The sequence below is a fragment of the Felis catus genome, chromosome F2 (assembly GCF_018350175.1).
Source record: "Felis catus isolate Fca126 chromosome F2, F.catus_Fca126_mat1.0, whole genome shotgun sequence".
In the NCBI taxonomy this organism is placed as follows: Eukaryota; Metazoa; Chordata; class Mammalia; order Carnivora; family Felidae; genus Felis; species Felis catus.
Genome location: NC_058385.1, coordinates 32,978,527 through 33,001,987, shown reverse-complemented (window position 1 = coordinate 33,001,987; position 23,461 = coordinate 32,978,527). Strand labels below are relative to the sequence as shown.

Here is a 23,461-nt window from a genome sequence, read left to right as displayed (position 1 = left end):
TGTGATTCCCCATTAATAAACTATATCTCTCATGTGATTTCTTACCATAATATACTGCTTTAAAAAAACCACATCTGTAGCCTTTATCCTCAGTCAATTTGTAGACTTCTGGAGGGAAAAATTATGATGGTCCTTCTTTATTCCCATAGCAAAAAACTCTGTGCCATTCATTAGTGTTCAGTCAATAAATATTTGCAAATCGATTTATTCAGAAAGAGGAATATGGTAATGTGGTAATGTATGTACAATGCATTAATAGAGTTCAATTTTAAATAAATTCAAATATTAATTTCTAAAAATTAATGAAATGTATAGGCATAGATGATTATAGAATCACAAATTTTTAGCTTTGGCTGACCTCTTATCAATTATCAAGTACAAGTCTATTATTTTTTACATGAGGAAATTAGATTCTATAAGGCACTAAGCTACTTGAAAAAAAAGAGCCATTTATGTGAACATTTCATTTCATACATAAAGCAATAGTTTTAGTTACCTTTGCATTTTTTGTAGCACCTCGTTCACACACAATAGGCACCAAATATCAGCTGACTGGATTGCTTCTTGGAAATCAGTTTCACTAACTGGATATTTAGAACTGGATGATGAATAGATAGCTCACGCCTTCAACTTCTCACATGCTTCACAAGGGATACCACCACCTACAGCTGCCCTATTAGCTTATTTTGCTGGATCTCCCTTGCCTCAGACAGAATGCTTGTTTCCTGTTCATTCCTGATTTTCTTTGAGCACCTGCCTGAGCGTGTAGATTCTAGCTCTTCTTTCTGACTCCTACTGCGTATGCTAAAAACCTAATTATATTGTATCCTTGCTGAATCTGTAATAATATCTGCCTTTCTAAAAGAGAATATTTATGCTTTTATTTTCCTTTTTTTGGGAGCCATGGATTATTTGGTTCATGTGATCTGGAAAGGAGAAAACAGTGGACACCAGATAGAGCAATTTTCTCTAGAGCAATCACTAGGAGGGACTCCCCAGTCTCCATTTAGATTGCTCATCTTCATTCATTGTTTTCCAAGTCTTGGAACCAAAGTGAGATGCTAGAGAAGGATTTAATTCTTCAGGACCCTAAGCTCCCACTTGTAACACAAGGGTTGAGGGAGAAAACCCTAGCATCTCCAGGCAGCAATAGGTCTAATCAGTTACTTTCTGTGTGTTTAGAGTATAAACCATACACCATGGTTTGGATTTATTCCCTTGGCTGCATGATCAACCCTTGCTCCTTCAGATGTGGTGTTCCTGGAACACAGACTCAGAGTAAAGATCAAACAGAATGGATTTTAGACATATCCGATATAATCTTACTATTTTGCTGATAAGAAAGTTGAGACTCAGAGAAGTTACTTGTTTAAGGTTATTCAGTTGGATTGGATAGTGATAGATCTGGGACTAAAACTGGCCATGCTGCCCCTTTCATGGCTGCTGACGTTTGGTAACTGTCTTACTCCTTAACTTCTTTTACTTTATCTGGTATTTGAAGTGATCTCATGCTCAGGTAGATGACCGATTTTGCAGCTGAACCTCGAAGTTCCTTGAAATTTTCATATATGGTGACTTTTCCTCTGAGCCCACTTCCATCACAGTCTCCTATAGATCTTCTTATCTCTGACTTGTTACATGTCTGAAATATCTCAGTCTCCAAGTACAATCATCACTTTTCTCATATGCATTTCATTAAGAGAGTTCAAGCACAAACTATATAAATGTAAGTCAAAGGATGATAATCTCTGGAGAATGAGGAGAGACAAGCATGACCTCCCTTTAAAGGAATAGGACTATTATTCCCTTTCTGCCTCTATTTTCTCCTTCTCAACCCTTTCCTGTCTTCCTGTCTTCCTTGCTCAGGTTCCCCAACATGATTCATCTAGTTATCTAGTCTTTACTAATGTCCTCAGTGCTCTTTATTTATTGTTTTTTCTTTGCACTTATCTGACAAAAATCCAATTCTGAATATGTTGGCTTTCTCCCTGCTTCTATCAGGGCTGATACAAGTCAATGGAGGATATCCCACAGCTGGGCTGACCAATGTCTCTACAACAGTGTTTCTTAAAGTGTGGTCCCCAGACTGGTAACATCAGTATGATTTGGGAACTTGTTAGAAATGCAAGGCCGAGACTCACTCAGTCTACTGAATCAGAAACTCTTGAAATGAAATACAACAATATGTATTTTAACAAGTTTCCCAGGTAATCCTGATACACCATAAAGTTCAAAAAATACTACTGTATCAAATCTTTGTCTTTAACCTCAATTTGCTATTGGTACTAGCTGTTAATCTTTATATGTTTTCTACATCAGTGATCCTCTATGTTTTGCATACTAGCTTCTTTAAATCTCCATTTTCCTCAAATCTGTGGTCCTGCCTGTCTCTCCCCACTCTCCAGGGATCATCACCCTCTGGCTTATATAGTTTGTGCTTGAACTCCCTTAAACACCTGCCATCAAATCCTCAGACTTACTGCAGTTAGTTTCAGTGCAAGAGTGTTCATTTTCTTTGTGTTGAAGGCCAGCCCATACACCATACCTTTCCCTTCAGCATCAGGAACTTTTTCTCTTCATTCAAGTTCTCTCTCTCCACTGGCATCTTCCACCCAACCTCGGAGCTGTCAGCACAGAGTCTGACCCGGGGCTCAAACTCACGAGCTGCGAGATCATGAACTGAGCCGAAGTTGGATGCTTAACTGACTGAGCCACCCAGGTGCCCGGGGGGTTTTGATTTTAAGTGTCATAAAAAGCCCTGTAGGATTTTAAGCAAAGGAGCAACATTACCTGATATATAGTTTATGAAGATTTTACCTTTCTTGTGTGGAGAATGGAGTGCATGGGCTAAACCAAGAAAATCTGTTCAGCTATAGTGGAGATGTAGCTAAATTTGGGTTATGATTTGGAGGTAGAGTTAATGGGAGAGGATGGAGAGAATCAAAGGTAATCCTAGTCTTTTTGTTTTTAACAACTATGTGGATAATGATGTTGTTAGACTGGAAAGGGATAAGATGACTGGAAAAAAAAAAACAAGAATGTTTTGTTCATGTTGAGTTTCAATTGTTTATTGGAGATCTATGAGAAGATAGGCATATAAACGCTTGAGTTTAGAATTCTAGGAAGAGATCAGGGATAGAAATATAGATTTAGGAATCTTTGGCCTATAGATGACATTTGAAGCTCTAAGGAATCCTGGGAAAGTATGTAGAAAGAGAATGTAGCCTATGACAAAGTTCTGGGCTACTCTAATATTTATTTATTTATTTATTTATTTATTTATTTATTTATTTATTTATTTTTTCCCTTCATCTTTTATTTTTATTTTTATTTTTTTTATATATGAAATTTATTGACAAATTGGTTTCCATACAACACCCAGTGCTCATCCCAAAAGGTGCCCTCCTCAATACCCATCACCCACCTTCTCCTCCCTCCCACCCCCCATCAACCCTCAGTTTGTTCTCAGTTTTTAACAGTCTCTTATGCTTTGGCTCTCTAATATTTAAAATGAGTAGCCACTTGTATGGCTCAGTTGGTTAAGTGTCTGACTCTTGGTTTCAGCTCAAGTCATGATCTCACAGTTTGTGAGTTTGAGCACACATCAGCGTGCACTGACAGTGCACAGCCTGCTTGGGATTTCTCTCTCCCTCTCTCTCTCTCAAAAAAAAATATATTATTAAATAAATATAAAATATATAAATAAATAAATAAAAATTAAATATAAATATAAATATAAATTAAATATAAATATAAAATAAATAAATATAATTAATTAATTATTAATTAAATATATAAAAAAATATATATCATGGAAGTATGGAGTGAAAATTTCTAACATAAGAAAATGAGAATGAGCAATTGGTAAGGTAGGATATTTTCTTAGAATTCTCCTAATCAATTCTCAGTCAAATTCTGCTGAGAAGTAAATGAGAATAAGGACAGAGAGGTAACGAATGGAAATGGGAACATGGAGGGCTCCAGAGACCCTGGCAAGAGCAGTCACAATAGAATGGTGAAATCAAAAGTCTGATTAGAATGGGCTGAGGAAATTAAGTTATTGAATTAGAGTCTGGCCTGAGGAGAAGCTGAAAAAGTTGTAAGTTCTTCATTCTAGTCCCTCTCAATAGATTTCTGAAATCAAAACCGTTCAAAAAGTAACCAAAGCCCTTCAAACTGAGGCAGGCTTTTGGAGAAATAAGGGTGGTTATTAAAGACTCATATTTGAAAAGTTTAAATGAAGGTTCCATGCAATTTAAACAGAACTGGAATGTTAAAAAATCAATACAGAGCTCCATAAATGAAATTACTGACAGAGTGGTTACCATGCCAAAACAACGACCACCATGTCAAAATTAGTTAAGTAACAGTAAGTATTGTTAACAAATTGGAATCTGATATTACCTGGGATAAGTCAAGTTTAATATGATCAGTCCACAGAGATATTTGAGAATTGGCAACACACACACACACACACACACACACACACACTCACACTTGCCCTCTCATCATTTTTATTAGTCAATCCCTTTAAAATAGTATGTTTAGTTTCATGGATGATAAAATATGAGAGACCGCATCTTCATCAGCATGGATTTACCAAGTCCTTGGTGTGAGTATATAGGTAAGGACATCAGAAATGAGTAGTATGATTACAACGTTGGGAAAATAAAACACATAAAGAATCAAGTCTTGGCTAAATCCTTAGCTCATAAAAACTGGTTGTCAAGCAGCACTAGCACTGATGATGGCAAACTGGTCATATACCATCTTAGTCTGCAGACTGTAGAAACAACCGTTGGCCATACAACTAGTAAAGACAATTATCATCACTGAGTGATACTATTGAGTGAGAGAGGGAGCCATGTATCTTCCAGTAGATGGTCATTCATTGCCAGGATATTATATCCACATGTAGTTCACATATAATTGCACAAACGCAAGATTCCTTTTATGATGGAGCATCCAGAAGAGAGAACCTTTCATTTGGAACTTCAAATATAACTAATCTCATACATAATATTTCAACTGTCCATTAACTTACTCGGTCATATTTTAAGTTGGCAGAAATGTATTGAGCACTTATTATGTGCAAAGCACTGTAGTGATGTTGCCTTACATATATGCATATAAGAAATAAATAACCCCCAGATATTTTATCCTTATTTTAGAATGAATGAGTGGCTGGCATGCTGGTGCTGTTACCAAAGTGTGTGAACACCAAATGTTTAGTTCCTACCAGCTCATGACCCCCATCTTCATCGAAGTCCTCCTCTATCCCATCAGTCATCTCTTCTCCATCCGCATCTGGCCCTCCTTCAGCAGGCTCCTCTGTAGAGTGATCTGCATTCTCTGACACACATTCATCTTGGATCAGCTCTATACTCTCTTCCAATTGCTTCTTCTGAGCTTCTGGGGGGGAGAAAGCAAATGACTACTACCTTGGGTTGCTCATGAGCCATTTGGATAAACCATGAAAAAACAGTCTATGAAAGGGTAAATTCTGTGTGAGGAGGATAAGGTAATATTATGTTCTGGTTGAATTTATTCAGTCATGTAAATTACATGCCTAATCTGTGTGCATTTTCATGGAAGTATGTTTACTTTTAAATGGAATTAGCAAAAATTAGGAAATCTAGATGATACTAGTATATAAAGAAATAAATATTTACATAAATAGATGGATCTTTCCAGCTACATATATTCTTTTCTAATAGGGATATACTCTTAGAGGAAAAATATAACAAAAACAGAGGGTAAAAATCACATAAAACATAGAACTTGTTCACTGAACGAGGGAAGATGAAGAAAGCTCATTGACAAGTTCAAACTTAATTGAAAAAGACAAAAATTCCCCAAGGAAAAAAAGTACAAAAGCACATGTGTTGTCTTTCAGACAACTTGTCTATGTGAACAATAATTTGAAATTTTAGAGTCTAGATTCTAGACTAGACTAGAGTCTGGCAGATATGGTTAACTGCAGTGGTTACGAATAAATTCTGGTGTTAGATTTACTAACTTTGTTATGCAAAGCCAAAGTGGTTAACCTTTCTTGTGCCTCAGTTTCTTCATCCATATAATTAGGATAACTACTTGATTTCCAGGGTTTGGAATAGTGTTTAGTAGAGTTATTTGCAAATAATAAGTGCTCAACAGATGAAGTTACATTCTACATTAACAGAATTCCCTACAATTACCAGGGTGTGCATGCTCCATTTACAGAAATTCACTCTGATGGGAATTATGCTGACAACATAATAAATATTTCCCCTAGTGGTTGGTTTTCATCTCCTATGAAAATATCAAGAAGCATTGGGTATTGAATAAATGAGATCAGTTACTGTACCTCCTTCTCTTAACTTATTCCCATGTATACATGGCTATCTCAAAAGCTGGGTGATTTTCACTCATTTTGATCCTTGTAATTTTATCAGACAATTATCCCATTATTTGATTTGAATTTTAAGAGATGCTACCTTTTAAGCTTATATAGTTATATTTTTATGGCAATAAAGACAGTTTATAGAGCCAAATAAATTGAGGGGTGTTCATTCCTAGTCTTTTTCAAAATGTGAGTTAAAGAGAAAGTAAGCATTGATATACATATATTTTGACTCAGCACAAATCTTTTCAAATACAAGTAACATGTAAATCAACAAACTGATAAAAATGATGTATAAATAAGCAGGTATCCTCTTCTACAAATTGCTTAAAATTGTAATAGTTACTTGTGTAAATACATGTATTTTTGCAGTTTAATTCTCCAAATAATAAAGTTTATGTATTGAAAATAAGGCAGAAGGATAGGGTTGTGCTCTGGTCCTGCTGTCAGAGGACAGCATTCTAGTTCCAGCTTAGCTACTTGCCAGTGGAATCATGTGCATTGGGCCTGGCCACTCGGTCAGGTCCTTTAAATGTATTAGGTCAACCTTTCCTCATCTGTATAAAAGCTTTGATTAAAAAAAACCTACCTCTGGGGTTGGCTGTGAGGATTAACAGAGCTTCTATTTTGGAAATGTTTTGCATACTACGAAGGACTACATAAATGTGTACTGTTACATACAAAGAGGAGACTGTGTGGTCCTCACTGTGAAAGTGTCAGGATAACAACACCAGTAGGCATGGAACAAGAGGGCTGGTAAGATCAGGAATAACTGAAAAACTTGTGGGGCTGAGGCTCCATTTCAGAGGAGGAGAAGAGCTGGTAGGTCGAAAAAGGCTAAAAATAATTACTACAGGCAACTTAAAATGACAAAACCTAAGGTCTTTTTCTTCATTTACTTCCCATATATAGACACAGACTATACATTTCATGATGTTTTTCTATCAACTTGTCAGTTTTGCTTTTTTCCACAGATCAGCATAACTACTGTAGTGATGATGTAAATTCTGCTTTTAAAGCTACACTTTTTATCTTCATATATGTGAGTGTACTGATGAAAGCAAGTAGCTTAAATTCCTTCTTCTCTGATGTCTTATCTACATCACTTTTAGCATAGAAAGTCTTATGAAGACTTTAAAGTGATTATTGTAAAACTTAACCAAAAAGTTTAATTGGGAGAAGATTACCCAAGTCTCTGGATTAAAAGGAAGGCAAATCAGGCAAGAGACACAAACACAAACCACATGCTGAACTTAACTGTTACTGAAAATTGCTAGTTTTTATTCATCTCACCTTCTTTCCACCTATCACTGACCTCTGTAGTTCTTGACCTTTAACCTATCTACACATTCATGACCAGCACCAATGTAGAAAATACTGTGATGGGCAGACTAGTTTGAGCACTGAAGTTTTGAATCTCTGCTGTGGATCACATCCCATGCTCTACCTGATAGCCTCTACTATGGCTGACCCTTTGGACAGCACAATGCATCTGGCAACTCTGGTTTCCATCCTTCAGCCTTTCTCCTTAGAGTGATTTTTGTGTTTATCATTTGACCCCTCCCTTTTTGCCACTCTAGGTTACCACTTGTTCAAAATACCACTGCTGTCATGACCTGGTGCGGATATTTCAGGAATGAGAGAGGAATGGGCATTTGGGATTGGACAATTATTATCCTATACAGTGAAAAATGTATCGTATAACTTTTCCTAAAGCCAGACTTTCTGGATTTTAGGTCATTATGTTTATTCTTTTGTCATAATACACAACTTAGGATTAATATTATTTTGGAAATTCATTTGGCTTGACATATACATTTCTTCTCTAATGATTTTCAGAAGTATTTGTTCTCTGGAAACCCTTGCTTTTAATGTTGAAAGTAATATTCTTATTTTCCCCCTCTGGAAAATTTTTGGCCAAAGAACCACAGAAGATTTTCAGAGAACCCATGTGGGATCAGAACTTAAAGATGCCTAGCCCTCATTTGGCTTTGTGTATCAATTTGTTGCAGTAATGTTTGAAATCCATGCTGACTCTCCTTATCTTCCTAAACTGAATGACATCTCTTCTTCCCTGATAACCAAAGCCCAAATCAAATGTTGCCTTATAGTTAGTCTACTCTTGTCTTATCCTTCTCTCTGTGGTGTTTAAGTTTCTTTAATACTAGAGCTATTGCCTCAAAAGGTCATTGTCACACTCAAAAGGGGTAATATAGATGTTTATCTTTTGTAAAGTGAAAAGTGCAATACAAGTCAGTTATCAAGAAATAGTTTGATTTGCTCTGTACCCCTTACTGAATGCCTTGTGTGTAGAAGAGATAATATAAGCTATTAGAAACGATATAGAATTTAAGATCCATAATTCTGTTAATTACTAATCCTATTAACTATAGCTTTCTTCTCTAAAAGATGGGCATGAAAATAACATCTTTCAGAGAGTTGTTGTATACTCAAATGAGTGTTTTAAAATGTAAAGGCGACACAAACATGTTATCGTAACAGGCTCAAAAATGGTTATTGAGTAGAACCTGTATTATTGCTCTAGGCAAACAGTTTATGTCAAAATCATTCATTACTATTGACCATTAAGCATCTACATTACAAGGACAATTTGGACTTTGACATGGTCCCTTTGTTTCTGTTTAGACAGACATAATGTTTTAAGTTAGTCTCTGCTTTTTTGTGTATGTTATACAACATACATGCAACTCCTCTGACAGCCAATTTCAAAGGCAATAGTGTTCAATGCAAAAAAAACAAAAAACAAAAAAAAGCCTAGGACTCATCCTCATTCATCCATTAATTAAGTTGAAGGCTAAATGCATGGAAGACATTATCTGGTTTGAGAAAAAAAACTTTAATTACAATGGCAGTCAATTCATAGCAGTTTAACAGAAATACAATCAACCTGTACTTCAGTAATATGTAGTCATCATAGATTTTTGTCATTACCTCATAAGAAATGTTATAATCGGTAAACAATGATAGGTTCCAGGAATAAAATCGCACATGAAAGCACATCTTGTTTATTAAACTGTTGGTTCACAGTTTAACAAGCAGTTTTGATCCAGTAATTATTTTGTTGAAGTGGAAACAAAGCAGCTTGTTCTATTTTTTATGAGTAATTATCTAACTTTATTTCTCCTAGAAACGAGGAGTATTTTTTAGTTTATTCCTGCCTTTATAACATTTTCTTCACCTACATAATTATTTTTTCTGTTTATCACTTTTTCCTTTTTATTGTGAGTGCTGAGCGTATATGTACTATGTATGTGTGTGCATGCCCATTTATGTCTCTACCACTAAAGTTCTTTGGGGAAGAAACATTTTTATTCATCTTTGTAGCCCTGATGGTTCACTCACAGCCTTACATGCAAATGAAATATCTGCTGAATATATTCATGAATTGTGATGGGACCAAAAAATGAAAATAAATGTGTGGGTGTCAAATTCTTTTCATAGAGTCAGAGTGATTGTTGAATTTGGCACCATGGTTGCAAAAATATGAATCCACAGAGGTTAAAAGAAACATCCTTGTCACATTTTACATGAGAGTCCCATACCATTAAGTCAAATAAAATGCGGGGTCTAAGAGTTTCTTAGAAGATTGTTCATTTTTACACGATAAGTCTTCAGGAGAAAAAATAAAATGTGAAGTGTGCAAGGACCTATGGGAGGATGGCCGCTTTGGAACACTGGCATCTTTTGGAGTCTCTGCTGAATTCTCTAAGTCTGAATGACAGGTTGGCCATAGGATTTCTTTGGTGGGCAGAGTGAATTTTAGATATTTTTTGAAAGAATGTATTAAGAACCAAAAATCTAGCAGCTATATGCCTAAAAGATATCTCTAATATTACATAAATAAGGATTTCAGGAGGAAAAAAAGGTTATGGCTCCAAGTTAGTGAGTGCTTACAAAGTACTGACCATGCAGCATGCATTAACCACAGGCCTTGAGACATCCTGCAAGGTAGGCCTCTTTATCATTTTCCAGGTGGAGAAAAAAAAGGTGCCTGTGGTCACACAGTTAATGAGTGCAAGTGTTCGAGTTCCCACTTAAGGCTTTCTGTTTCCATAGCCTGGGCTATTTCCTAATATATCTCTAGAAAAAGGCCTAATTTGATAGAGCTTTGAATCTCCTCAGTAACCAGATAATTTCAAATTAAAGAATGAAGAAGTCTGTTTGGTTAGGGGCACATGCTCCAACTAAATAATGGTTATCAAAGGAAAAGAAGTACAAGTGCTAGTTAAGTACTTCTGTTTATGGGAATATGCCTCAGGCTTTAAAAAGCCACGAAAGAAAGGAATTTATATTAAATTTCAATCTTCATATTCAAAACATTTTTTGTATGTCTCATTTCTATTTCATAAGCGATGTATGATATAGAAAACAAGTTAGAATTGTTGGGATATATATTCAAAGTATTTTCATTAAATTCAGTTTGCTGCATAGCTATTATCATTAATATAACTCTGAAAATTGGTTGAGTTGGCAATTAAGTTTTTTGATGGGCTGGCTTAATTGATAGCTAATTACTAGCTAAATTGTACTTAGCAGATGGTTGGAAAGAATGTTGATATAAAACAGTCACATTATTCATTAGAGTCAAGCTAGTATTCTATAACTATTGTTTTCGCATACCAGTATAAGCTGTATTTAAAAAAATTCTATATTACAACACCTGTATATAATATGAATTTAACTCAAAGATTTCAATAAATGCTTTTTAAAAAGATACAACGTATTATGCATGGTATTACTAATAATGACATAAATGAGCATAAAGAAAGTTTCATAGGATAATTGCTTTCACACTAAAATGTCAGTTACAGAAGTACATTCCTGGAGAAAATGATCTCAAAGTTGTTCTCATTGAGTACCCTGGATTATTAAGGTCACCACAGACTCAATATAAATAATAAAAAAAATTATGTTTAGGTTTGAAAGAGACAGAGACAGAGTGCAATCCAGGGAGGGGCAGACAGAGAGAGGGAGACACAGAATCTGAAACAGGCTCCAGGCTCTGAGCTGTCAGCACAGAGCCTGACGCAGGGCTTGAACTCACAAACTGTGAGATCGTGACCTGAGCTGAAGTCAGATGCTTAACCAACTGAGTGACCGAGGCACCCCCAATATAAATAATTTTTAAAATTACAGATACATTGTGTTTATTTAAACCTCACAATTTTAAGGAATAGATATTACTTTCCCCCATTTTACTTTTTAAAAAATGTTTATTTTTGAGAGAGAGAGAGTGTGTGTGTGAGCAGGTGAGGGTCAGAGAGAGAGGGAGACACAGAATCTGAAGCAGGCTCCAGGCTCTGAACTGTCAGCACATAGCCGGACATGGAACTCAAACTCACAAACTGCAAGATCATGACCTGAGCTGAAGTCAGACGCTTAACCAACGGAGCCACCCAGGCACCCAGTTTCCCACATTTTATTTATTTATTTATTAAAAAAATTTTTTTTAATGTTTATTTATTTTTGAGAGAGACAGACAGAGTGCGAGCGGGGGAGGGTAAGGGAGAGAGGGAGACACAGAATCTGAAGCAGGCTCCAGACTCTGAGCTCTCAGCTGAGAGCCCGATGTGGGGCTTGAACTCACAAACTGTGAGATGATGACCTGAGTGAAGTCAGATGCTTAACTGAATGAGCCACAAAGGCACCCCAACTCCTATTTTATAAATTTCAAAATTTATAAATACCAAGTACCACACAACTAGTAAGTTTTGGGATTGGATCTAGTTCTGTTTGATTCTTAAGTATGGGGCCTTATAGATGTCTTGCTAGTGTAGATCTATTTGCCACAAGGAGGATGAATTAAGGAGGAAGCAAACTAGAAGTGGGGTGACTGGCTACCAGGTGAGGCTTTGGAGGATGAAAATGTTCTAGCTGCTTTGTGGTGATGGTTGTACTGCTCAGTAACATACTAAGAAGTCAATGAATTACACTCTTGGAATGGGTGAGTTTTATGCCTATGCAATAAAGCTGGTAAAAAATAAGATGAGTTCATTAGAGCAAGTGAGAGATGAGGGCTTGGGTACAGGCAACAGCACTGGCAAAATAGAAGAGGTAAAAATATGCTAAGGTAACATTTTGCAACACTGGTTGTAGAAGGAACAGAAAATGTTAATTTGGCAATTTGATTCACAGGACTTATAGAGTGGTGATGTGACAGAGACTGGACACAGAGAGTATATTTAGATAAGAAAGTGGGGAAAAAGATTTCTATTTTGGAAGATGGTGATTGAGTTATTACCAAGGACCTTAATGTACCCCTCAGCTCCCTCCTGACTATAGGCTCCAGACCTCTTTTTTCTTAGAGCATTTACTTTAGAAAACTTGGAATTGTAAAGTTTTTTTTATGCCCCTTTGAGATGTAAATCATTTGCAACCTAGGCCTGTCTTTCTTAAAACCTAGAAGTCATCCCCTTGAAATGTAATCATCAATAAAGATAGTCTCTGTGGGAGAGTAGAAGCTTATCTTCCATAACAGTCAATTAGCAAACACAGATGGCCCAGTCATACTAACCAACCTCTGTACTAATGTCCTCTAATACTTTTCCATTAGCTTACTCCAGCGTTTAAAAATTATCCTGCCTTTTGTTTTAGTAGCGTTCAATTTCCACCCCCTACTGCACTAGTCTTGACCCCTATTGCAATAGTCTAGAATAAAGTCTTCCTATGCCATGTTTAATAAGTGTCCAGTGCAATTTTCTTTTACAGTTCCCTGAGGGATAGCTGTTGGAAATTCTCCAGTAAGCAAAGGGAAAGGTTTTGATCCAACTGCTAAAGACAAGTTATTTTCTTTTCACAACTTTAAATTTAGCTTCTTTAAAACACTTAATTTTTGTAGTTAAATATTTCCACAAGACTTGTTATGAAAAATAGCAGTCTTCTGTTCCTACCTGCTCACCATTTTCAGCTCTTTTAAAGGCTTTCAACTCAGCTCATTCTTTTAAATATATGCCCTCATATTTCTAAATACGTGTTTCTGTTGCTGTCTCTTGATCAGTCTTAGGCTCTACCTATTGATATCATACTTAGGAAGCTGAGGACTCAATTCTCTGTCATACAATCCCCACTTAAGTCCCATCACTCTAGGGAGTTACACTGTAAATTAGATTAGATCAATGTTCTGTGTTTACTTAATTTTAAGTATGAAAATGCTTTGTGCAGCTAAGTTGTTAGTATATAACACATAATTTTTCTTTCCTGAACAGTATTATTTTCTTTGGTGTTAAAAAAGTGCCTTGAACTTTTCATCTTATTTCGTTTTGTTAATTCAGTTCCCTGTGTACAGATACATACTTGTGCCAACTTTAACTAGACCTGTAAATCTTGTTTCAAACCAATTCACTTACCTACCCGTTAGCCATTCTATCAATTTCATCTTGAAAAAGTCTCTCCCGGAGCTTTTGAGTTGTTCGGATTTCGATTTCTTTCTGGGTCTGTTGCACAGCTCAGATGCTAGACTCTCCTTTACCACCACCTGTGATTCCCCTTGCTCTTGCCTCGGGATTTCCCTGCTTTGGGAAAGCCACGTTTCTCCTTTCTTGGTTTTTGTGAACTACTTCCTCCGGTCCTTTTCAGGGAAAGAGTGAACTGGAGATACATTTTTTGATATTTATATATCTGCAAATGTCTTTAATCTACCCTCACATTTAATAGTTTGGGCATTAGGTACAGAATTGTAGCTTGTAAATGATCTTTCCTCAGAATTTTTAGGGTATGTTTTCATTGCCTCCTGGTTTTCAGTGTGGCTGTTGAGAAGCCTATTGGTATTCTGATTCCTGTTTCTTTATATGAAAACTGTTTTCTCTCCTTTTCTGTCTCTCTGGAAGATGGTAGGACCTTCTCTTTGCCCTCATGTTCTGAAATATCACAATGAGATGCTTTGATGTGCATCTTTTTTCGTGCATTGTTTCAGGCATTCAGTGGATTCTTTCAACCTGATTAATGTTCTTCAGGTTTTTTCTTAAAAAAATTTTTTTTACATTTATTTATTTTTGAGAGACAGAGCACAAGTGGGGGAGAGGGGCAGAGAGAGGGAGACACAGAATCTGAAGCAGGCTCCAGGCTCTGAGCTGTCAGCACAGAGCCCGACGCGGGGCTCGAACCCACAAACCATGAGATCATGACCTGAGCCAGTCAGATGCTTAACTGACTGCCCCACCCACATGTTCCCTTCAGGTTTTTTTTCTAAAATTTTTTTTGATGATCTCCCCTCTTTCTGTAACCCTATTATTCAGATATTCATCCAGTAATTTTCATATCCTTCCCCTCCTAGTTTCCATATCTATTTTCTTCTTCAATTTTGTCTTCCAATACTGAATTATTTGTGCTATCACATGTTAATTTCTAAAAGCTCTTTTATCTGTCTTCTGAATACTCATTTTTAGTTTCATGTTCTTATTTCATGAATGCAATATTTTCTCATTCTTTCTGAGTATGTTAATCAGTTTTTTTTTACTTTTTCTTTTAAAGTTTTATTCTTTCTTCTGCACAATGTTTCATCCAAGTTTTCTTTTTTTCTCCCTTTTTTGATATCTCCTTTTCATGGTAAGTGTTTGCAATTATTGGGTGATGCTTGTCCATTCATTGAACAGTGAGGTAGTAAAATATCAAGGGGCAGCTTTGTAAGCAAAGGGATATTGTTTTTGCAGGATGATGTGGTTGACCATTTTCTTGGGAGACGCCTATGCCAGCATCTTTAAATCTTTCTTTTTCCATTCATCAGTTGATGGACATTTAGGCTCTTTCCATAATTTGGCTATTGTTGAGAGTGCTACTATAAACATTGGGGTACAATGGAGTACTACGTGGCAATGAGAAAGAATGAAATATGGCCCTTTGTAGCAATGTGGATGGAACTGGAGAGTGTTATGCTAAATGAAATAAGCCATACAGAGAAAGACAGATACCATATGTTTTCACTCTTATGTGGATCCTGAGAAACTTGACAGAAACCCATGGGGGAGGGGAAGGAAAAAAAAAGAAAAAAAAGAGGTTAGAGTGGGAGAGAGCCAAAGCATAAAAGACTCTTAAAAACAGAACAAACTGAGGGTTGATGGGGGGTGGGAGGGAGGGGTGGGTGGGTGATGGGTATTGAGGAGGGCGCCTTTTGGGATGAGCACTGGGTGTTGTATGGAAACCAATTTGACAATAAATTTCATATATTGAAAAAAAAATCTTTCTTTTTAGGATGCTCATCTCCCTAATTAAAACTTCTGGTGTCTTGCCAATAGTCTGGCAGCTGAGGGGGTAGAATGCTTGGAATTTCTACAGTAGTTGTGTAAACTTTCACTTCTCTCCTTGTCTTCAACTGCACTCAAATTTGTTGTTTACCAGCTTTGGGATCTGCTTTTTAGCTATTCTATAGGTAACTTCTCCAGATTTCTAGTGGGTCAGAGACAGTTGGGAATACAGAAATCTGATTCCTTAACAGACTTGCACCCATGTATATACCTCCTTTTCCAGAGGAACATGATGTCTTTGATTTTCAGCCTTTTGGGATTTCTGTGGTTAAAATTAGACTTAGATTTCTAGGGTATGTATGCTAACTCAGGTACCTTCTCCATCTGTCGTCCAGTTTCTAAAATTTTGTTCCCATTCTCTTTATGCCTAGAGGTTTAAAAATTTTTTTTTTAATTTTTAGAGATTTTTAAAATCTCTAACTCTTCTAGAGATTTTTTAAAAATCGTACCATTTTAATGCAGTTTTAGGAGAGAACAGAGCTCCATTCATGTATTTAATTCAGTATCTGTGACCAGAGACATCACCGGTTTAATCCAGTGTGTAAATGCTAGCAGTAAGGTATTCAGAACAGAAATAGCAGTCATGTTACAGGTGGCAGCAGTCACATCATAACTGGAGCAATGTTTTCCATTCTGAGTACCTCAATCTGGGGTTGACAAACCATGCAATGACCAGACAAGAGAGGCGACAATGGTGCAAGATGCAAAACCAAATTACACGGGTAGCAGATGAAAAAATTACTGACATCTGTCTAGGGAAAAGAAGGGCTCAAAGATGCCACGACAAAAGTTTGAATGCACCTAAGTGGCACATCTGTGGGCCAATTATGTTGACTCTCCGTCCAAAGGTTGGGAGTGAGAAAATTATAGCTCTTTTAAAATATTTAATTGGCTGTTACATTCACAGTGGGTTGGACACTAAACTTGGTTTCAGGGGGCGTAAAACAGATAACCAGACCAAATGAGAGCAAAAGATCTTTTGGTTTGGTGCAGTAGAAGAAGAACTGACCGTAGGAGTCTGAGACGCTACTATCACTAGGGTCCAAGTAAATGACATTAATGTGTGAACTGGCTAAATAAAAATACTAGCTTACTGAAAAGAGTATGCCATGTGTAAACTGAGAGCAGTATTGGAAGATACTAACTTTTCAAAAGCAGTTATATATTTTTATATTTATTTGTAATGTTATAATTCTTGGATATTAATTAATTAATAATTAATTTATTTCTAAATGTTTATTTATTTATTTGGAGAGAGAGAGGAAGGAAGGGAGGGAGGGAGGAGGGGCAGAGAGAGAGAGTAGAGAGAGAATCCCAGTCGGGCTCTGCACTACTCGCGTGGAGCCGACATGGGGCCTGAACTCACTAACTGTGAGATCATGACCTGAGTGGAGATCAAGGGTGGGATGCTTAACAGACTGAGCCATCCAGGAGCCCCTTGGATATTAATTTATTTTTAAAAATTCTGTTCCTTTTACCAAACATCTGGGCAGGATGAATTTTCCTGTGGGACCTGGTTTGTGGCCTCTCCAATGCTTAGGTCAAACTCTGGCTATTATCATTGGAATTGTCCCAGCACACTGGCTGGCCATGTATCAGGCATACCACTGAGAATAAAGCTGAATTAAATAATGTCTATTTGCCTTTTCACATCAGAGACTTTATACCTGAAGTTTGATTTTTTTTTTTTTTTTACATATAGGTACCTGTGGATTAATTGTGCCCATTATAGATATCCAGTCTCTAGTTTTCCTTCTCGCTTCTTTTATCCCTTTTGGTCATTTAACATCACTGTGCAAACCACATATAAATTGTGCCATTCATATGTGGCCATTTATATGTGGCTCTTTTAAAAGAATCATCTAGGAATGAGGCACAGTTGTAGGTTAAATTGATATGTGTTATTTGTTGTTTTCAATAATCTACATAGTCACTACATTCCAAAGTTATGTTAATTGAATTATTCAATAGAAAAGAATAACATATGCATTATGGATTCATACTATTTGTAGCTTAAAAGTTGGGATTTATGTTTGAGGTCATAATCATTCCTCTAGTTTACATCTGAGGGGTTGAGACCTAGAGAAGTTAAATGACTTGCCAGGTTGTGCCTGGTACATACTACATGTTGGAAAGAGTTAGAAAAGGAAGAGAAGACAGGACCATGTGCTCAGGAAGCTTACAATCTCAAAGAAAGAGACAGGATGCCATACAAATATCTACTAGTCAGTATATAGAATACAAAATCAAGTAATGATACTTCATTACAATTATTCCTCATAGCTTAGAAATTCACTACAAAGAAGAAAAAAAATGATACTATGACTCGAATACTGTACAATCTCCATGTTGCGTGGTTTTCCCCATCTTTGGTTCATGATCTTCCATTTCCTGTCAGTATTTTATGCTGGAAACTTTCTTTTTTTTTTCTTCAAAAGTTTTGGGTAATATTTATTTTTTATCTTTGAGAGAGAGAGAGACAAAGCACGAGTGGGGTAGGGGTAGAGAGTGAGGGAAACAGAATCTGAAGCAGGCTCCAGTCTCTGAGCGGTCAGCACAGAGCCCAATGCGGGGCTCGAACCATGAACTGCGAGATCATGCCCTGAGCCCAAGTGGAATGTTTAACTGACTGAGCCACCCAGGCGCCCCTATGCTGGATACTTTCATTATCAAATAACTAAGACTGGGAATGGGAGATGTATGAAAGAGTAATAATGAAGAGTAAATGTTAGTTAGCCAGCAGATAATTAGTTTGCAACAGAGTAAGCATTAAAATGAGTGCTCCCTTAAATTTAGTAAGGAGATATGGAGTATTTTTTTAAGAATTTTATCATATTTCTTGCCACTTTCTATAATCTAATCTTGAGTCTTTCCTTACAAGGAAAGACTTTTCTTTTCATAAAGAAAATATAGAAAGTAATCACCTTATCTCCATTAAATACAAATGCTGTTCAGGAGACAATTGCTAAGTGAATGAAATTACAAATTAAATAATTCCATTTTCTTCCTAACATGTTAAAGTAAGAAAGACCTAAATATCAAAAGACTAAGCCTATCATTTTAAAAATAAATGTCTCATGACTGGGAAAGTTTAAACACGTACAAAAATAAGGTGACAGCCTCTCATGAAAAGAAAATGCAAGCTTTGAATTTTGGTGTTACATTTATAGATGATCTCCCAAGAAGATAAGTGAAAGGTATTATTCATTGCAGGAAACTGGAAGGTATAATATGATAGAATAAGGATCACATTTTTCTCTTTGAGGTGATTTATATTTAAATGAGTTCTCCATAATCCTTTAAACTGAAGTGCAAATTGGTTATCAAAGTCCTTTGCTGTAAGGGTTGTTTTACATAATAACGAATTTCACAAAAGTTCCTCAAAGGGAAATATTGATTTAGGCAACATCACAGGATAGTTCAGTCACAGAAACACTTTACATTACTGCCATAGACAGCATATAAAAAAACTTCCTAAAATCTAAATTTCTCTATTAAGAACTGTAGGCAGTGTTTGTTTGTTTTGGTTTTTTTTTCCAAATAAATGCTCAGTAGTGTGATTACTGGATAATATGGAAGTTCTATTTTTTATCTTTTGAGGACCCTCCATACTGTTTTCCATAGTGGAAAGTTACAATCCTACCCATGGTGCACAAGGGTTCCATTTTCTCTACATCCTCACCAGCACTTGTTGTTTCTTGCCTTTTTGATACTAGTCATTCTAACAAGTGTGATGTAATACTACTTTGTGGTCTTGGTTTGCATTTCCCTGGTGATTAGTGATGCTGAGCATCTTTTCATGCACCTGATGGCCATCTGTTTGTCTTCTTTAGAAAAATGTTCACTCAAATCTTTTGCCCATATCTTTTTATAGTAGAAAATATGCTGATAATAGAAATTTTTAATAAAAACAATTCTGTATTATCTATTTTTTCACATTCACATTGGTGAGAATCTGCCACATGCTAGGTATATGGCTCATGTTTTTAAAAAAATGGGTTGCGTGAAAACAGCAGGAAATGTTCTTTGCAGTTATATGCTTGTGTTAGTACCAATGCCAAACAGCTCTAATTACTGAGCCTTTACTCTGTGCTAATTACTGTGCCATATAAGTTACATGTGATATTTTGTTTCTCACAAAGTGAGGTGGGGATTATTATCTTCATTCTATAAAGGAGAAGGCTCAGTCACTGGCATGTGAGAATCTGAACCAGAGTTTATATCTCTCATTCATTATGCTATACCACCAACTCACATCTGGCTTCTTTTCATTCTTGAGTCCTATATGGCTCATTGGCAGGAGGTAAAAGCTCTGGTCGTCACCCCAGTGGTGCGGTGAATGAATAGGCAGGTTCCTCTTTGCTGTAGCTCAGGGGCTCCAGGATCCCCACCAGTTCTCATCAATTAAGAGTAATCCAGGTACCGTCACGTCAGTGAGATCCTGGGACCAGGCCCTGAGTGGAACCTGAGATTGAAACTACAAATGGGAAGGGCACTGGATTCACTCACGAGACCTGTGTTCGAGACCTACGTCTATCACTCACTAGTTAGGTGACTATGGAAAAATCAATTTACCTCCCTGAATCTTTGTATTTTTGTCTCTGAAATGAGGAGGCTGGATTTGATCCATGGCTTTCAAAACTATATTTTTTATTTTTTAAAAAGTGAAGGTCTTTTAGAATATGAAGCCTTATGTTGAATCCCAATATTTAAAATAGATGCAGGTAGAACAAGGGCTGAATTTAGAGGAAGCAAGGATTCATCTCCTCCCGGGCCTCCTTCTAACCTTCATCTTATCTCCAGGGAGCCTCTGAGGCATGTGAGGCCTTGCAGAACACGATGTGCACTCGCTCATCTCCAACTTTATCCCAGTTCTCATATTCTGTGATTTAAAAAATATCTGTAACCACATGACCAGGGCATTAGAATTGTATTAGAATACAAATAGGGTCAAGGCTGATAATTCAAAGGAGAGGGGAACATTAAGTTATAAGAGATATAATCAAATGACTTGGCCGCGGGTGGTCAGGGACATGCTCTTGATTTTGAGGATCCTGAAACTGGGTACTGAAGTTTTGCAGGGTTGTAGCAATGCAGGAGCTGGGCTTTATGATCACTGTTTTTGAAATCTGTTATATTTCTGCAGTTTGTTTATTTAAATATGAATATTATTTTAGTCTGACAGTGTTATTCCATTAATTGATTTTATTTTCTTAAAGTTGCTTGATATTGAGATATTAACTTGTAATTATGATATAATTATTATTATTACTATCAAAATATTTTTTCTTTTTAAAAAATATGAATTTTAGACAAATTGGTTCATGTTCTCCAAACAGTAAAAACTTAGATTGCATTGTTGCAACTCTTGGCTCAAAGACTTTATTCACGTATCTGTATTAAACTGTTAAACTCAGCCAGTGTCCCCCCGGCCCTGAGCTGTCCCTGTGATTGACAGTGTTTCACTGGTTTAATTCCGACGTGTCTATGGCCACAGATCTTTTCACTTACCTGCCTCCGCCTTCTGCTGCTTCTCAATTTTCTCCAGGCGCCCTAGCAAGGAGTCAATTTTCGTCTTGATCTGGGTTAATTCTTTCTTGATTGTCTGTAACTCATCTGACTTCACTGGAAAGGGGAAAAGGGAAAGAAAGCAATAGAACGTCAAATGTACCACGACTCATGGAAAACACAAGTCACAGACACCCCGTGTTTTCTCAAGACTATGTCAAATCACATAGGATACTTTTCAGTCTCATTGGTTTCCTGTTACTTCCAGTGATCCTAGAGTACCAGATGACATTGGGAATTACAGTGATTTTCAGTGACGTGAGCATTTGATATACTAGCATTTCATCTTTTCACTGATAGTTAGGCAAAGGGACAGAGTAACCCAGAAACAGCTTATCAAATAACTAAATGATACTAAACTCAGTTTTGGCAAGTAGTAGAGTTAATCTGCACTGTAAAATGGATTCAGCTTGAAGAATGATAAAATCATGACAGGTATGTTAATACTGCTTTGAGATCTATGTTGTAATACATATTTTAAAGGTCAATGACATTTTTAAATCTAGTTCCCTGGTATTTTATTGAAACCAGGATATAATACTTATCCTCTAAAGAAATGTTAGATGCTAGAGAACTCTAACAGAACTCTTGCCACTTCACCTCTTTTTTTTTTTTTTTTTAAAGTGAGGCAATGGGTTGTACATGCCCCCTTTTAAGCCGTGGGGCTGGAAGGAAGGAGATTCACTAAAGTTCCCACTGGTATTTAGCATGGTTTCAAAGAAAAACAAGTGGGGGGCTCTGGGGGGCTCAGTCGGTTAAGCGTCCACTTTAGTTCAGGTCATGATCTCACGGTTAGAGAGTTCAAGCTCTGCGTCGGGCTCTGTGCTGACGGCTCAGAGCCTGGAGCCTGCTTCAGATTCTGTGTGTTCCTCTTTCTCTGCCCCTCCCCTGCTCGTGCTCTGTCTCTCTCTGTCTCTCTCTCAAAAAATAAACATTGAAACAATTTTAAAAAAACAAAGAAAAACAAGTAGGACTAACACAAGATTGGCAACCTTTCATTTTACCAAGTAAGATGTTAACAACAACAAACATCCTACTATCAGCCTAATAATTATTTTGTAAAGAAAGGGCTTAAGAAAAGGACAATCTCCTATGTAAAGGACAATCGTTTCAATAAATATATTTATGTTTATGAAAAATTCATTGCAGCACTGTTCTTATTTTCTCCTTTTTCTGAGAATCATTGGAAAATTTGCCATGAACCCACAAGAACCAGAGTATTAAAGATTTCAAAGCTATCACTACAGAACATCTACATCTGCCTATGAACTTTCAGTAGGTGGGTTTTCAGGTAGCCATGCCTCAGCAAAGATGCTTTAAGATCTGGGGCACAGATCTTGATTTCAGCCTATTAATTCTTCTCTGTCACTTTTGCTTTCAAGTTTATGATGATCTCAGCTTGGATATTTCCGAGAAATTTTGGAAGAAACTGAGTGTTTAGTTTAATTCTTTAGTCTCCAGGAAAAAATTATAATTAATAAAAACTAAATGCAATCTATGCTTGCTTGGAATGGAGATATTTGTCAACTAAGATATATGAGATAATATACATGATAACTTATGCACCAATATACATTAATTGCTCAAAGGAAGAACAGATTATTTCCAATATAAAAATGAGAGAACATTTTCTATTATAAAATCAGACATTTTTTATAAAAAGAAGCTTTTTATTTATGATGTAAAGTAGTTTGCAAAATAAAAACTGCAAGAATCCAGGACCCTGTGGAGTGTTCCTATTATAAAGAACCAAACTGAAAGTAGAACACAGTTTAAAATAGAGAATTGCTCCTTATGTCAATTATTTCAGAGACATCAAAGTACCATTGTGGAACTGCAGCTAAATTTGAAAAACATCATCTGTCACAATTGCAAATTGATTCCACTTTGAAGAATGATTTTTATTTCCTTTGATGGAAGCATGTCATGTAGTTTTACTTAAACCTATCAAATTTAATAGAAAATATTTTATCTTATAGCATTAGATTTCAATGCAGCAGAAATGGGACTGTGGCTGGAAACTAATAGAATAGATGTTTTAGTAAGTAGAGCCACTTCTCAGCTCAGAAATGCAGTTGACTAATTTTAATTTATTTATCTCCTTAAAAAATAAAAACCCCACCAATGCCCCATTTTTTAGAAACTACATTACAAGCCACTAGAAATCTAGGCTCACCAAGTAGGAACTTACCAGTGTCCAGGGAGTCAAGGCTGGCTTTAAGTCTAGACTCAAGTCTAGCACTGTAGGAAC

The 23,461-nt window shown here is 36.4% G+C and overlaps 1 protein-coding gene across 9 annotated transcripts in view; it reads right to left on the bottom strand.

Moving 5' to 3' along the window:
* The window catches only part of RALYL (RALY RNA binding protein like), a 718,293-nt gene that overhangs the window by 32,523 nt on the left and 662,309 nt on the right, over window positions 1-23,461 (bottom strand). For 8 of the 9 annotated variants that reach the window (XM_019822842.3, XM_011291329.4, XM_019822839.3 and 5 more), the window contains 2 exons: window positions 21,154-21,267; window positions 5,240-5,412 (listed from right to left, as the gene is read on the bottom strand). In XM_019822842.3, the coding sequence (XP_019678401.1) occupies window positions 5,240-5,412; window positions 21,154-21,267 (287 nt within the window). The remainder of the gene's footprint in view (window positions 1-5,239; window positions 5,413-21,153; window positions 21,268-23,461) is intronic. The other variant, XM_019822844.3, reaches the window with a different exon arrangement.